Source organism: Corvus hawaiiensis, chromosome 2 (genome assembly GCF_020740725.1).
Source record: "Corvus hawaiiensis isolate bCorHaw1 chromosome 2, bCorHaw1.pri.cur, whole genome shotgun sequence".
NCBI lineage: Eukaryota > Metazoa > Chordata > Aves > Passeriformes > Corvidae > Corvus > Corvus hawaiiensis.
The window spans coordinates 57,565,606-57,582,578 of record NC_063214.1 but is presented as its reverse complement, the minus strand read 5'-3'; the positions used below and the strand labels follow the sequence as shown (position 1 = coordinate 57,582,578).

Below are 16,973 nucleotides of genomic sequence, written 5' to 3'. Positions count from 1 at the left end.
ACTCAAACAGCCTTTTTCGTTTATTTATCTAGTTGTCCTCCAAATTTTGTGCCCTGTATGGATTCAGTACTTTGTGAGAGAAACTGTTATTTAAAGCCAATTTAAAAACCTGTCAGTTCTCCTTGCTTTGTCTCCTTAATGCGTAGTGGCATATTTAGGTCTAAGCATTTTTGAGCACCACAATGGGCAATCTGCAACCTATTGTGGTCTGCTATTGTAATAAATATGGATAGGGCCTTCATTTAAACATGCAGTGCATGCTTTCTTCAGAGAATTAATGGTAGCAAAAGTAGGTTAGTGATCAGGTCAGAGTGCCTGTGTGTAAGCATGGTAAAAATTAAATTACTTTAATATAAAATAATAAGCACTTGTCCTTCACTCTGGAACTGCTCACTGTGTATTGGGAATTTGGGTTAACTAAGGAGTAAATGATCCAGAAATGGCACTCAGGTGGCTTATTCACCTAGAGCTGCCCCACCTGCCTGACAATAAAAAAAAAATTAATTCAGGTTTCTTGAAATGGAAAAGGAAATGGAAAAGGATGAGCTCTTAGGCTGAAAACAGGGGTTAGCATAAACAGACTTTTTAATGCCCTGCAGTGTATGTGGTATAGATGCGTGTTCTGCTAGTTCATGAGAAGTGATACTGACCCAAAATTATTGTTTGAAGATGGACTTGCTTTATATTATCTGGTAATTCAGCCAATCTAAATGGCAGAAAGGCTGAACCTACTTTTTAATTCATTGATAAATATTTTTGAAAGCATGATGCAAGAATTTGCCGTGTGTTCCCTAAATCTCTCTAGAGAACAGCCAATTTTGACTGATGAAAATTTTTGGAGGACAATTTAATTTGGGTCATCTGACTATGATGGTGGAGGGCAGTGGAAGCAGTGGGAGAGAGAATCACTGGCAAATACTGCAAAAATATTTGGCATAACGAGGAACAGGTTCAGGTTTTTTTGTTCTCCAGTGTCCTGTGTGCTTAAGATCAGTACTCCTTAAATAGCACTGCTCTTACAGAGTACTAAAAACAGTTACTCCTTAAACATGCAGTATGGATTCTGAATGTGGAATTAAATTGGATGAAGAGGTCAGAATCTGTCCAGTTAGGTGATTTCTGTAGGTGGTTGAATGGCCAATGAAATCACAATGGGGTAAGGAGAAATACAACCAAATCTTAAAAGCACCTTCCCCCCACTCCTTTCTTCTTCCTGTGTGGCCTCAACTTTGTGCCTGATTTGCTCTGTCTCCTGGGGGTTGCAGCTGTTTCACTGCATGTTGTCTCTGCTGATCCTTCTTCCTCAGAGGGAGGACTCCTCACACTCTTCCCCTAGTCCAGTGTGGGTTCCTTCCATGGCATGCAGCTCTTTAGGAATAGATGGCTCCAGCATGGGTACCCACAGGGTCACAAGTCCTGCCACCAAACCTGCTCCAGTGTGGGGCTCCTCCATGGGCTGCAGGTTGATACCTGATCCACTGTGGATCTTGAAGGGCTGCAGGGGGACAACCTGCCTCACCATGGTCTGCACCATGGCTGCAAGAGAATCTCAGCTCCAGCACCTGGAGCACCTTCTCCCACTCCTCCTTCACTGACCTTGGTGTCTGCATTTCTCTCACATAGTCTCACTCTTTTGCCAGGTGAAGTTGCTGGGGCATTTTTCACCCCCTTATTAATTCTGCTCTCCCAGAGGCACTGCCACTGTTACTGCTGGGCTCAGCCTATTGGGAGGTCCATTTTGGAGCCAGTATCATTGGCTCTGTTGGACATAGGGGAAACTTCTGGCAGCTTCTCACAGAAGCCACCCCATATACCCTCCACTACCAAAGCCTTGCCACACAAACCCAGTACAAGCAGAAAACTAGTAATAAGTATTTCGTGTAATTTTGGGAAGGGAGGGAGCGGATACCATCCAACTCTAGCACTTAAGTTACAGAGCCTGAGGAGACAACTCGTATGTTCATGGCAAAGAGCTACTTAAATGGTGTTTCATAACAAAAGCATGAATTGCGTCCTCGGGAATAGTCTCTTTTTTCCTCACTCAGGGATACTGCATATTAGTATGAACAGGTATGAGCCTTATTGATATGAACAGGTGCCTAAAAGTACACTCTGAATACCTCCTTGAGACTGGAGCACTATTCACAAGATTGCAGTATACTCATGTTAAAAGAATTAGTGAGTCATGAAAGGAATGCAAAGCTTGTGTAAATAACATGTTTTCCTCAGCATTTATCCTTCAGATTTGATGTGGAAACCCGGCATGTGTTTGTTGGTGACCATTCTGGGCAAGTGACCATACTCAAACTAGAGCAAGAGTCCTGCAGCCTTGTTACCACATTTAAGGGACACACAGGTAAGGCCTCAGGAGGAGACCCAGGAAGGTGCTCAGGAGGGTCTTCATCTGTGCTCAGCATCATGATGATTTGACTGTCCTGTGATACACTAGGATGGCTTGTGTCAGTGTATAGCATGGAAGGGACATAGACCTTAAACTGTCCCAGCAGTTCAGGGAAGCTGTATTGGTAAAAACAAGAGTGATCAGAGCTCTGAGCAGAACACATCTATTGCAGAAAATGCCACAATCAGTAGCTGCTAGTTAAAGCAGAGTGGGACTTGAACAAGTTGTGGTAGTTCTGGGAGGGAGAAAGGATGCTGCTAAAGGTAAGATCTGTATTGGTAGACACTTTATCCCAAGTGGAATAGGCACAACTTGGAGGCACTAAATGCTTGTTTCACTGCTGGGACTTGTGCCCCATCACCCTTTGAAAAGAACAACCCTGGATATGATGCTACCTTCTGACAGAAGAAATGCTCTCATTCCTCAGCATTTTTTATTCATATCCCTCCTCTCTAACTAAATGCTAATAGCTCAAGGTAGCACAAGGTAGTTCAATCCTTGAGCTAGGATACTGAGAAGGTGCCCATAGCATTCCACACTTGCTTCTCTTTTAATCTTCCGGAAATGATGGAGGTGGAAAGTTGTGTAGCTCCCACTGTGACCATTGTTCTACCATGCTTTACTGCTCAGTGGATTCATCCATGCAAGCAGCAGTGGAGCCCTCTGCCCACAGAAGATCAGGATGGGGCTTCAGTAGTTTTTCTAGACTGTTATTTTTCCAATGAAAGGTACATGGTTGCATAGTCTTTGCTAAAGAGATCTGCATTTTAATCACTCCATATTTTTTGTTGTATCTTTATATTTAGCTACATTCCAGTCTTCCACTTTCTGTAATAAAATGACTGTTGTGTGTGCTCCTGTTGCAGGTGGTGTCACTGCTCTCTGTTGGGACCCAATACAGCGAGTTTTATTCTCAGGCAGTTCTGATCATTCCATTATAATGTGGGATATTGGAGGAAGAAAAGGAACAGCCATCGAGCTGCAAGGACATAAGTATGTTCAAAGCCCTTCCTCCTGCTTTTATGGGAGAAAAGCTAAAGGCAGAAGCCACATCTGGAAACAAACAGCCCAAAGGTTACAGTCTTCACAAGCCTCAAGCTTGTATGTGTGACACCCTGTGGTCCGTATACAACAGGAATAATTTGCTTATAGTAAGTTTTTCAGTGTTGGGGCCACAGGCTGTTTTAAGAGTCTGCAGAGGGTGGTGAAGGAAAGCACAACGTCTGTAGTCCTGAATGTGTTATGCCAGAGCCTGTGCCTTTGCTGGAAAGAGGAGGCTCCTCAAATGAGAACAGCTGCAGGGAAATTCTTGGGTTTTAGGTGTCAAGGTCTTTCCTTCCCCTAGAGGGAGCATCGGGCTTGGACAATTAATCCCTTTTTCCTCCATGCTCCTTCACTACAGCCTGGATTCTAAGTGATGTGCTTTAACCTTTAACCATAGGAGCCTTCACATCTCCTCAGTGCAAAGAGGCATCGTCTTTGCAAGGACATTTGCATAGCCAGAGACGTCTTTGAAGGCGGGTAAGCCCGTGCTGGGCACTGATTATACATCAGAATGGCTCTAGAGGCCGTGACTCCTCACCTTTGGCAATGCAACAAGTTGGTTTCAGAGTCCTGGGACTGCATATATGTGGGACTTGCATGCCAGGCTCAGGTCTGGAGAGACAAAATCTTGTGGTGGTTTTGGGCTAACAGTTTCTTACATATTCATGCATTTCTTTTGAGTGATGCTGCACTCTGCTGAGTGATTGGGATGCCTCTGGGATTTCAGAGCACTGCAGAGCTCTAGCCGAAATTCCCAGATCACCCTCATACCCTATCAGTGGTGCCTGCTAATGCATCACTGCTTGATTTACTGCTGTGGAAATTAGTTCTATTATGAAGTTAGCCTCTGGATCTTAATCTGTGTGACAGCTGTCAGCTGGAACTGTACAACACAGTGTCCTGCGAATCCTGATGGTGCCTCTGGTGTTGGCAGGCAGGCACTGTGAAGGGTGGCAGTGCTGTCCCGAACTCTCCCGTGAATGCCTTCCCTTCTGCAGGTGCAGCCATAGGCACAAATAAATGTGTTAGCATGCAAGTCCTTTTGGCAAACAAGACCAGTGGTGGTAGCAAAGGAAACCAAATGTTGTAGATGATTTCCAGTCACAGTATGATCGGTTACTGTGCCTTCACAACCTTGCTTTTTCCATAACAGTGTTGTACAGTCTTTGTTTCCCAGGTTGTAAATAGCCTGAGATGAGGCCTGACTGACTTTCTTTCTTTTATGAAGGACTGAGCCCATCTTTGGGGGTTTAAGTTGAATTGTTTCTCCCATGTTGATTTTCATTAAAAGAGGAAACAGAAGCACTTAAACTTTCCACCTTACTGTGAGAAGGCTTAGGAACAATTTAGTGATTCCTATATTATTTTTGAAACTCTTTATGCTTGTTAGTCTCAAAAGAAAGTCTTCAGTAGTTTCTCAGTGATTCACTTCTAGATGTTGCAGAGATTTACAAAACAAAGTTGTTGCTGACATTCTGACGAGAAGGTATCTTACCAGGGGCTGCATTTATGCATCCAGATGTGCCTTCAGAAGCTGCAACCCTGTTGAGGCTTCCCAGTGCAGCTGGGACCTCCTATCCCAGGAGCAGCAAAAACAGTTATCAGAACAGGTCTTTGCTTTTGTGGATGCTGCCCAGATGAGCAACACTCTCATTCTGGTCCCAGCCTGACAGCAAAGACTGATTGCATGTGATAGATGCCATGTGCCATGAGTGGGGGAGGGAAACATATGAGCAAATAAATGGTTTGTATTGCTGTATGGATATTCTGTGCTCACTTGTGCAGTAGCCACAGGTGGTTGATTGCTAACTGTCTTGTTTCTTTTTCAGTGATAAAGTTCAGTCTCTCTCCTATGCTCACCACACTCGGCAGCTCATCTCCTGTGGTGCAGATGGAGGAATCGTCGTCTGGAACATGGACGTTGAGAGGCAGGAGGTAGATGCTTAGTTCTTGTCAATTTGGTCTGAAGCAGTCCTGGGAAGAAGGGGCCTGTCTAAATTGTGCAGCTTTCAACCTAAACAAGATCATTGCAAGCTTTAAAAATGTTTCTGGACATGCTCCAGTTGTTATACAGCAATTATGCTGTGCCTTTGATAATATGGTACAGGGGAAATCGCCTGGCAGAAAATTCGTATTAAATAGGCTGCTAAATGGCTCTTGCTCTTTACATTACTGCTCTGAAAGATACCCTGTAAGGAGGGTATTGAGATGCTCTGCTGTGTTTTCCAGCATATCATGAGAAATATCAGTTCAGATGTAAATGGATGGACTGATTAATTAATTTTGGTTTTTAAAAAGTAAAACAAGAAGTCTCTTGGTCATCTCTGGAAAAACACAACCCAGCATTTTTCTTCCTTGATAAGAAGCCCTTGACAAGGGCTTCAATCTCACTTGCTACTCAGTCTTGCTTCCCTCTGGTGTAACCATGTAGAAGTGGGGTAAATGATGGCTTTGCTGATCCAGACAGTAAGATTTCACCCACAGTTCCTAATTGCTTTTGTGCTTCATGGCCAACGAATGTGAGCGGGTGCAAAAACGCTCCCCGGGTCTTTGGCACTGTGGGAGCAGCCCCCGCTTGGCAATTTCTGACTCAGAGAGGGGGAGCGAGCTCTGTGCTGGCTGAGTCAGGCACCAGCCCTGCTCAGCAGCCTGGCAAATCCTGGTGCCATGAGTCACGGCAAACCTCTGCCCTCTTCCTGGCAGGGGGTAGGTCAGAGCAAGGCTTTTGGCAGCATGGGCTTTCACCAGCTTTGCTGGCTCTCAGGAGTTGTGGCCTGCATGGGTTGAGTGTGTCTCCCTTGAGGAAGGAGAAACGCTAAGTGGAAAACTTGATTTTAAAAAATTACTGAAGTAGGAATAGGAAGAAACTGAGCTCCCCTTTTAATGTGATTTAGCATTTCAGTTGATTCTCTTTAACTGCTAATCCAGGGGCCAAGAATGTCACCAGCTCCTAAAGTGAAACGAAAGCAGAGTGGTTTCCTCCTTCCCAAGAGATGTTTCCTTTTTGCTGCAGCTCGAACATCCAGAAATGAAAACCTTTATTTATTTGCTGCCTTCAAAAGGCTACAGTAAGGGTTAAGATTGGCTTGTCACAAAATAGGCAGCAATGCTGTGAGAACGCTGGTTTGAAAAACAGAGGAGAAATATTATTAGCTAAATAAAGGCCAAGCAGCAGGTGCCAATGGTGCACAGCTTTCCCAGACTATGGCTATGTGGGCTTGTTCTTGTTATCAGCAGCACAATAGGGTGTTCTTGGTGCTAAACCACCCACAAAACACAAATCTTTGAGATATCAAATCTTGGGTTTGGGTCCTAGCTTACTTTTTTTGGATTTTGGCTTTCATATCTTTGCCCTTATTTAAGGATTTTCTCCATGTGATGTGTGCTCAGTACTCATTTTGTTGCTATCAGATTTTCCTATATCACTGAGATTGTGTTAGAGTCAATTAAGCCATTTTAGCTCTTGATTCTTTATTTTCAACTCAATTTTTAAAAAGCTGTAAGAAGACATCCGAATGATGCTATAAGCTGTGTTTCTGTTTGACTACAAAGTGGTTACTTGTCACAAGCAAAATGTCTTCTTCGTCTATAGTGTTCAAATGCCCAAGAGATGAAAAGTTATACACAGAGATGTAAATCTGTAGGCATTAAAAAGAAAGACTGTTTTGGGTAGAAAAGACAAGGATTTTTCCCAGCAGAATGAACTGCCTTCAGAATAACTGGCAGAAGAATATGAAACAGGTGGTTGCTTTATTACTGGGGGTCAGAGCTATCCTGGGAGCTGAGGGTCTCCATCTGCCCTTAACTTACCTTTGCCTGGCTTTTCTACTGTTTTTAGTTCTTAATCTTGGCTGTGTTTCTTGCCATTTTAATTTGCAGCATGTGAGAAACCAGTGGCTCTGAGAAGACAACTGCAGTTTGCTAATAGCACTTCCTCACAAAGTATTAAACAATATTTAGTGTTTATTTAAACTCACGGGTTGATGAGGGAAAAGAGTTTGGGTTTGGTTTGGGTTGTTCAGGTGAATCCTATCTTTCTCATCCCTATGTGTGATTTGTAGCACAGGCACCTCTGACAGCAGGAACTCCTCTTAGGGTGTTAAAGAAAGAAAGAATATGAAAAACCCCAACTACATCAGCATTTCCCATAATTTTCCTTTCCCTTCATAAGAATTGCTTGGCTATTGGAAATACTAATTGACCCCAGCTCTCACCAGAGGCAATAGCAGGTGGTAAATGCTGTCCAGACAGGACAGAACAAAATATTTTTATATGTTTCATTCCAGAATTGGGTTGTTTCTGTGGTCTTATTATCAAATTCTGCTTCGTGATTTGGGTGAGAACTGTTCCTCCCATGTCCTTCAAAGCTAAGCCAAAAAGGACATCCCAGGGCACAAATGTCATCTTGTCATCATCAACAACAGTCAAAATGGCATCTTGTGAAAATGGAGATATTAATCAAACTTAACTGGCCATATTGCCACACCACAACACATCTTTTTTGTCCTGCCTCTAGGCTCCATTGGAAATTTTTCTGCTTGTTGCTCACTTCCACTTTGTGTTTATGTGTGTGTGTTGCAGACCCCGGAGTGGCTGGATAGTGACTCCTGTCAAAAATGTGACCAGCCTTTCTTCTGGAACTTCAAGCAAATGTGGGACAGTAAGAAAATAGGCCTCAGGCAGGTTTGTATATGTCCCTTGGTGTGTTAACATGGTGCCATTAGGCTTTTCTCTCATAACAGATTCTGGCAACCTTTTCCCCCTAAAGCTTTGAGAACTTGCACTTTGTTCTTCCACTAAGTGCTCAGGGTGGGACAGTGGGTTTGCCTCTGAGGCTTGATTTTGTGACTGAAAGGAACAGACTGTTTTTTTTCCAATCAATCCCAATAGCAAATGCATGGAATAGGCCTTGGGCTGAATAGATTGGGGCCTTTCATGACTTTAGCCATGTGGGACTTTGCTCACTGTTAGTCAAATATGTTACAGAAAGAAATTTACAGCTGATTTTTGGAGATTGTACTGGAATCAAAGCTGTTTTCAATGAAATTGGATAAACATCTATAACTGCTCAGGCTGTACTGGGAAAGGCTTACTGGTCTGCTTGAAACATGCTGCTGTGTTTTCCTGCCTATCAGGAGAGGGCTGCAGATTGCAGACTGTTACTAAAGGGGTGTAAAAATGCTGCATGTGCTCATGGAACCTGAGAAATGAGGTGTCTGGGACAGAGCTGAGCTGCATCGTGTCTTGCTGGAGTGAGATGGTAGAGCCAGTGGACCTGAGCAGTGACCTGGTCTGGGTTTGTAGCCCGAGATGTCTTTCTGCATGTTGTCTCCTACAGCATCACTGCCGGAAGTGTGGGAAAGCTGTGTGCGGGAAATGCAGCTCCAAGCGCTCCTCCATCCCACTGATGGGGTTTGAGTTTGAAGTGAGGGTCTGTGACAGCTGCCATGAGTCCATAACGGATGAGGAGTAAGTGTGGACACTGAGCCAGCTTGCACTGGAATGGGGAGAAACTCCTGTATCTGGAAGGGCCTGGGTGGGTGCAAGACTCTAGGAGGGAGCAGCCTGGCATGGTGGTCCCTGGGCTTTCTCAGCAAGATAAGGAGGAGAATGGAGCCAGGAGGGATAGAGAGCCCCCCATCCCTGTTCCTTTCATGCCAGAAAGGTCTCAGTGCAGTTTACAGAGTGGTTGCTGAATTAATGGCTTACAGCAGCAGTCAAATACTTTTTTCCTCAATAGCAAACATTTTGGGGGAAAATCCTGCAGTTAGAATTCTTGCTGACTTTTGGATTTCTTTCTTCAGGCGGGCGCCTACAGCTACTTTCCATGACAGTAAGCACAACATTGTTCACGTACACTTCGATGCCACCAGGGGGTGGCTGCTGACCTCGGGGACAGACAAGGTTATTAAGGTAAGAGCAAGAAATGTGCTCTAGCTCCTGTATTTCATTTCCTTTCCCTCTCCCATGTGGCTGCAGGGATGTCATACCTGGCTTCTTCCACCCAGAGACTTCTCACTGATGGATTTCAGCCCAATAAGGAGCAAGGAGGTCTGGGTCTATGAAGTTACTGCCTGAAGGGGCTGCAACAAGTGCTCACTGTAGCTTTCCCTCGAGGAAGACCAACTGATTTTCAGCATGCCAAATCTCAGTGTAGCTAGATAAAGAAGTAGCTAAAATAATGACTAAGTTGTAACAGCTTGAGTAACTTAAAAAACCAAAACCCTCACAATGTGTTATGACTGTGCTGATCACTGAAGTTAGTAATGGAGTGGGAGTTTTTTTGGTTTAAGGCCAGCTATGAACTTGGCTCATACAGGTGAAACCTAGTGACATACAGAATGTCATTTGGTCAACCTCTACCACTCTGACACTGCTGGAAAATGAAATCAAACTTCTTCAGACTTGTTGCATCCGCCTCTAACCATGCAGCCCCTCTTAACTGAAGAAAAGAGGTGCAAAATATTTGAAGATTCTATTTTTACTGTATCTTACTGTCTTTTACCATTATTCATTATGTTGTTATATTTTATTGTATTTAACAGCTGTGGGATATGACACCAGTAGTGTCTTGATGTTACATCAGTGGAACTTGAAAGGCGATACTTACAGAAGAAATGGATTTCCTAACCCTAATTATACTGCAGAAGATAGATAACACTGGGGGCATACAGCAGATGAGAAAGGAGCTAATGTGTTTACAACAGCTTTATGTCCTCTGCTTGATCCAGGCTGAACATTTGCACGAAGACTCTTTCCACTTCTTCTCAAAATATACAAGAAGGTATTTTTTTAACTAACGGTTTGTACGATCTGACTTTGGTTGTCTTGAGTTTGTTTGGAAAAATCTGTGTGCAGTGCAATTTTTAGTTTTTATATTTCACTATGTCCAGATACTTGCTGCTTTGTACAGAGGGTTCTTGGGTTGTGTCCTCCTCTGTGAGTTTTCAGTGTCAACAGACTGTGTAAGGCCATCGGCTCTCCCTGCAGCCAGTACCTGTTGGTTTGGGATATTTCTGTGGACGATGCTCTCTCCAGAGGAGGAACTCCAGGCACGGTCTCTGGTTGCATCACTGAGGAGCTGATGGACTAGTGCAATTCCTAAAAGGGCTCTACCGTCTACTTATCCTAGTGGGCATCATCCTGAGAGCATTCATTGGTTTGTATAATCTTCCTGCCTCTTCCTTTGCTGCACAAGTCACAGAACCAGGGGTCAGGTTACTCAGCAACTGATTTCTACAGAAAACTGAAATAGTTTTCCAGCTCAGAGCATTACAAGGAGCACACAGACTTGTTTGAGTTTGATGAGGCTGGCAGGCTGATTCAAATGAAATCATTGGCAACAGGAACTTTTGGGAGTGTGTGCATGGAGGGGGGCAGATCTAAAACTGGCCTAGATCTGAAAAGTCTGGTTTATCTCTACCTCTACCTCTACCTTGCACAGCAACATTTCAGCATTTATACCTGTCTGTGTTGTTGAAGATGAATTTTGTTTTTCCTGTTTTCCGTTAGTCATATTTATTTTTTAAAATGCTGATGGTTTTTATTAATTTCCGCTATAGACCCGAAAGTGATATTGCTGAATGATGCCCATTGTCCTGTTGTCATATTTCACAGTTTCTCTTAAAAATAAACAGTATTTAAAAACCTGGATTGACCAAAATTACCTTTTTAGAATGACATTGTCAAGGTGAATAAACAAAAAAGCCCTTTTTTCCAAAGGGACCTTCTCTGAAGAGCCAACTCTCCATTCCATTAATCCATGTTACATTTTAGCATGGTATTACTCATGCACTTCAAAGAAACTGGTATAGAGAATCGAACTGCAGACCAGACCAAAGGCTTTCCTGTATCTCCTGTTTCAGCAGGCCTTGTGGTTGTAGCTGCTGTGACACAGCACACTGGTGGTTCTCAGTCTTGCCCTGTTTTGGACTTACATTTTTCCCTCTGTAGTGGGGAGGCCATGATGTTTGCCACTACAGAACACATTGCTACCTGGAGAAGCCTTGTGTTCTCTCTTGAGTAAGAATGTCAAAAGAAAATAAAGCCTCTCCTTTGTTTGCCCAGCAGCAACTCACTTTTGAGTGGGGGGGGAAAAAAAAAGGTTAACTCAATCCATGGCATTAATTTTGGTCCAGTGAGCTGCTGCAGTAAAGGGTGATTGGACTTCTGTGTGCAAGTCACAGGACTGCTATGTATTTTCAGGGAAAATTCTCTTTTTAAGCATTCTATAAACTGTGATGAAGCATTTTGCAGTCATGTTCTCTGAAATGATGCCACATTGGGTTTCCTGGTCATACAGCCTGTTATTGGTTCCCCTCTCACTTTCTCTCCTGGAAACTAGATGCTTGTTTCCTCTTGGAATGATTTTCATTACACCTTGTGCATGTTTTCTGATGACTGAAGTGTTCTTGGCTGTCAAAGCTATGCAAGATGAGCAAGTGGCCTGCCAGTATTTCATTGCAGCTGGAGAATACGTACAAAGCTTTGCTGGACTATGGTGTTCCATGTTCCTTTGGGCTCAGGGCCTTTTGGCCAAAGACCTGACCTGTGCTGTGCAGGGAGTGCATTTCATGGTGACAGAAACACGGGCGCGCCAAAATGAATTTAAATTGCTGTTAGGTGCTTGGTTCCTGAGGAGACAGCAGTGGCACCAAGTCTGGGACTGCTCACACTGATGGAGTGGTGGAGTCAGCAAGCTGAGTATCTGCCTCTGGGCCAACGCCTAGTCCTGAACATGTAATGTGCAAACAGGTGAAGAACTGATTCCAAAGGAGGCTAAATTTGAGAATGACTTGTTTGGACTGTTCTGCAATAAACTCTTGGCCACTCCCCCATTGTCTTCCAAGGAGTCATGGTTTCAATGTTGCTTATGTGTGGATGTGGGGTATGCAAAACCGTTTTGCAAAATTTTCCTGGCTGTTCTTTCTGACTGAACGACCTGCAGGATCATCTGGATTTAAGCTAAACATCTCCTTATCTTGCAGTCTCAGGACAAACTGGTCTGGGCTTAGAAAATTATATAAGCTGAAAGTGAAGCTGCGGGGGAAGGGAAATTTGTCCCTTTTCAATGCCCTTAAGAGCATAATGTAGAGATATGAAGGGAAAATAGATGTTTCTAATTCAGTAATTCTTTTACCTTCCAAATGAAACAAGAAAGATTTGACACTGGGAGAGTTAAAATGCCTGCCTTCCTCTTCTGTTGTTAGAGTAGCAATCTCAGTTTCTTCTGTCTACTAGATCTATACGAAAAGGGATCCCTGTTGCCTGGTCCTTTTTGTTTCCATTTTACTTACTGAATAACAAATTTGAGCTATTTTCATTAATTGCATTATTGGAGGATGGGAGGAGGGTGTGTTTTGATACTGGTGCAAACTGCAGTGCCACACACACACACTCAAAGCCCAGCCCACTTTCCCTGGGGCTGCTGAAGGGCAGTAGCTTTTAGTGATATCTCCTGCTGTGACAAGGGGCACATGAACAGTGCTGGCCTCCCTCTGCTCTTTACATCAGAAAAGGTGACTGTCATTTCTCCCTTAGCTGGTGTTTCCTAGTGGGAAGAGGCAGTGTTCTCCAGAGCATCTGGTGCTATTCTTGACTTTTAAATGAGCAGTGTCTGCAGAGCTTAGGCAGGTGATGGGGCAGGCGCCGGTCACATACGCAGTGCCTGAGCAGCTTGCTAGAGCCACTTGTGTCCTGGGTGGGGCAATCTGAGCCCCAAACTTCAGTCTTTTAAAGCTGAAAATATTTAAGTGAAGGGAAAAGACTGTGGGCATCTGCTTGCAATGTAGCATTGATGGTCCTCCCATCTACAAGAAGACTTAACATCATGGTTAAATGTTGAAACAGGGTAGTGATAGGGCTAAAAGTCAGCCAGTCTGGCAGAGGATAATCCAGAACAGTGCCATTGGTGTGCTCAGCTGTGAGCACCCTTGTCTGCAGCTGCTTTTTTGCATCCAAGCCCAGGTGACCTCCCTACTCTGTCCTCCTGAACTTGAGGCCATCACCTGAATGTCAGCACGTGGGCTCTTAGTACATCAGGAGTGGTTATGGCACTTTGCCTGAGAGGGTGCCATGAGTATCTCCAGTACTGGGAAGGGAGGGATGTGTTCCCTTTGAATGGGGTTAGTTGCTGATAAGAAGGTAGACAGACGGATGTGCAAAAAGGATGATCCAAAACAGTTGTATGGGGAAAAAAATTGCCTTATGCCTGCTGAGGAAATCATTGTTAAAAAGGAATATTCAACTTTTTTTTCCTGTGTCTGGTTCTGTGCTTCCCAGTACAAGAGAGAAATGAAACTGCTGGAGGGAGTCCAGCAAAGGGCTGCTGAGATGGTGAAGGTACTGGAGCATATCTGGGAGAGCTGGGACTGTTCTCCCTGGAGAAAAGAAGACTCAGAGGGATCTCATCAGTGTGTGTAAATGCCTGAAGGAAGGGTCCACAGAGAATGCACTGGTGTCCAGTGACAGGGCCAGAGGCAATGGGCACAAACTGAAACACAGGAGATTTCCTCTGAACATCAGGAAACAGTTTTTACTGTGAGGGTGACTGAGCCTGGGCACAGACGGGCCAGGCAGGTAGTTTGTGCATTCTCCATCCTTGGAGATATTCAAAACCCAACTGGACACGACCCCAGGCAACCAGCTCTAGGTGACCCTGCTTCAGCAGGATCAGATGACCTTTGGAGGTTCTTTGCCACTGCAGCCATTCTGCGATTCAAAATCCACTTAATGTCTGTGTCTACTCTATTGCTTAGAGAGGGAAAAATCTAAACTACTACCAAATTAGTTACTAACAAATTGGCAAATATTACCTACATCTGTCCTCACTGTTTCAAACAGGATTTGTGTAGCAGCGACCAAAATTCTGTTTTGTAGCACACAGGAAATAGGGCTACAATGTGTGGTTTTACAGGCTGTGTCCTTTCCAGGAGACCACATTGAGCACATGGGATGTTTTCAATTAGGACTTAGAAGACTTTTTTCTATGTGTGGCAAAAGTATGCAACAGTAACAACAAACCTGATCCTTTTTTCAGGATGCATTGATGTGCTGAGTCCCTTCAGTGATGACCTCTTATGTAATATTGAGGAAGACAGAGACTTTTCTCTTCAAAATTGCATCTTGTGAATGTTGGCAGGAAATCTTTGCTCCTCAGAAGAAAAACAGTGGTCCGTAGTTTGCTAATAACCTGAAGTTCTGGGATTTGAGATTAACTTTGTGTGATCAAATGTGACTTTGAATTGCATTTTCCCAGTCTGGGGATTTTCCCTTGTGACCAGTCTTTGGCCATGACTGAAATTTTGTTTGCTGCAGGACACATTGTACAGCTCAGAAGAGAAAGATTGAGTTCAATTGAAACTGCTGCCAAGTAGGGACATTGAACTCAAACCAAAATAAAAACAAGAGATCAGAGTCCTGACAAAGTCTTTGCAAAGAGGGGACACCTAGAAAGAATGTTATCACCATACAAACAAAAATAAACAAACAAAAAAACACCCAAACACCCCCCCCCCCAAAAAAAAAAGCACCTACAGTACAGAAATGAATATTCATCAGAACTGTATAAAGCCAAACCATCCCCCATCCCAGCACTGTAAGCCAGCCAGCAGCCATGGTCCAGATCCAGAAGTCACAAGGAACATATAATTGTTCCAGTCTATGAAGATTTGACTTCCATTTCTTGTTCTTTGGTTTAATTGCCAAATAATATTTATCTACCTCAAATAGTTTTTTCAGAACTGCACTAAATGCATCAGCACTTTGACATTAAGAGGATGGGGAAGAGACACATCCCTACTGAGATGGTGCAGAAGAGGTTATCAGGCCTTATGAAGATAGTTTTGCCTCTCTCCAGTTATTGGTTCTTTAGACATTAAATACTCAATTTATTCAAGGGTTTACCACCTTTATACTTACATTTTATAACAGGTCAGGGCTTTCTTCAGATGCAAAAAACCCATTGCTAACACCCCTATTTTGTCCTGTCTGAAGAAAATTCTGTGGGGTTGCCATGGCCAAGTAATTAAGAAATTTTCACAAATAAACAAGTACCCAAACTTACTTGCTACATCTTTGTCATTAGCACTAGTTTTAGCTGTGGTTTAGCTTTCTAAAGGCTGAGCATTGCTTCTGACTCTGCTTGGTAAGTTAAGTTCGTCATACTGACCAGTATCTTGTTGGCTTTGCTGTCTTTTTGATTAGAGGGATTTTATTTAAAAACATAATCTTACTGGCTTTTGTTCAGGTCAGTGTTTTGTAGGAATGCTGCTCAGCAATTTGACCATCTTTTCTAACTTTCATTGTAAAACTTCCCAGTACTGTTCCATTATGTAAATAAGTGTCTCTGATGTAGCTGAATAAATTGTGGTATCTTAACCCCACTAAATTAATTTCTATCAGCTTTTGGCTATTTCTTTTCCTTCTCTATGTGTGTAATGAGGAATTTGGTTTATTGAGTTTTGACTGGACTCATTCACCTCCCTGTTCTGTGAATTGTCATAAAACTGACAACTACTGTATAGACACATCCTTTGCCAGGACAAATTCTTGCCCTGAGTGCCTTGGCAATGGGTGGGCAGCCCAAAGGAAATGGTGTCCGAGCAGTGGGGGAATTGCACAATTTTGTGCATCACTCCAAGGCTTCCTGTGGATCATGGATTCTGAACTGAAAAGTAAAGAGAAGATGCTCAAGATTTTTAACCATCTAAGAAAGTGGCAGCTCCTGAGATCTCTCTCCCTGAAGTTTGCACAAGTGCAGGTTTTGCCACTCTTCCTCTGTTTGGACAATATTTTTATCTGTGAAATGGCACTGGCAGTGCTGGTACAGCAAAGGTTTGAGTTGTTTCTCCTGGCAGCAGGGTAGAAACCTGTCCTGCTGAAGACCTTTGGCCAAGCTGACACTGTGTCTCTTCGTAAAGCTGAACATTAGCTTTTGTTTTGAGAGAGAACAAACTTCCTTCAGAGGAATACATCATTTTTCCTTACGTTTATCTGATGGCTCCCTCTAGAGAGAGGAACATAAATACTGACCTACTTCACAAATTGAAGTTCTTGGATTTGATCACTTTTAGTCCCAGAAGTGGTTTTGTTGCACTTGCTGCCCGTCAGACTCGGTGCCTTTTCAAAGGCTTCTTTCTCTCATTGTCTAGATCTGCACTTTTTGGGTGACTGCAGGAATACAGAGTTTTTGAGTCCTCTTAGTTGCATTTCAAAATTATCTCCTGTAATCAGTCACTGGCTCTGCCTGAATGTGCCCGGAACTACCTCTCCCTACAAAGCAAGAGATGGAAGCCTGAGGAAAAAGGGAAATACTGTGAGCTGAGCCAGGGAAGATGCGAACCTTTGTGCTGCTGGAGTGGAAACTGCCTGTTTAAAATGACAGTGGGTGGATGTTGACCAGCACTAATTTTAGATAAGTATGATCCAGTGTCACGAGATGGGGTGCTTTATTTTTGCAGGGAGGGTGAGAAAATAACATACAGAGGAACTTACAGATTAAACTGCTTCATAGCTGCCCTCCTCCTTT

General features: G+C 43.5%; 1 protein-coding gene across 1 annotated transcript in view; it reads left to right on the top strand.

Annotated features, from left to right (window-relative positions):
- Positions 1 to 11,096, top strand: part of WDFY2 (WD repeat and FYVE domain containing 2) — a 63,008-nt gene extending 51,912 nt beyond the window's left edge. The window contains exons 6-12 of the mRNA XM_048295223.1: positions 2,244 to 2,356; positions 3,268 to 3,394; positions 5,275 to 5,380; positions 8,027 to 8,128; positions 8,784 to 8,914; positions 9,250 to 9,358; positions 9,991 to 11,096. Of these exons, the coding sequence (XP_048151180.1) occupies positions 2,244 to 2,356; positions 3,268 to 3,394; positions 5,275 to 5,380; positions 8,027 to 8,128; positions 8,784 to 8,914; positions 9,250 to 9,358; positions 9,991 to 10,020 (718 nt within the window). The 3' untranslated portion in view covers positions 10,021 to 11,096. The remainder of the gene's footprint in view (positions 1 to 2,243; positions 2,357 to 3,267; positions 3,395 to 5,274; positions 5,381 to 8,026; positions 8,129 to 8,783; positions 8,915 to 9,249; positions 9,359 to 9,990) is intronic.
- The last annotated feature ends 5,877 nt before the right edge of the window (positions 11,097 to 16,973 follow it).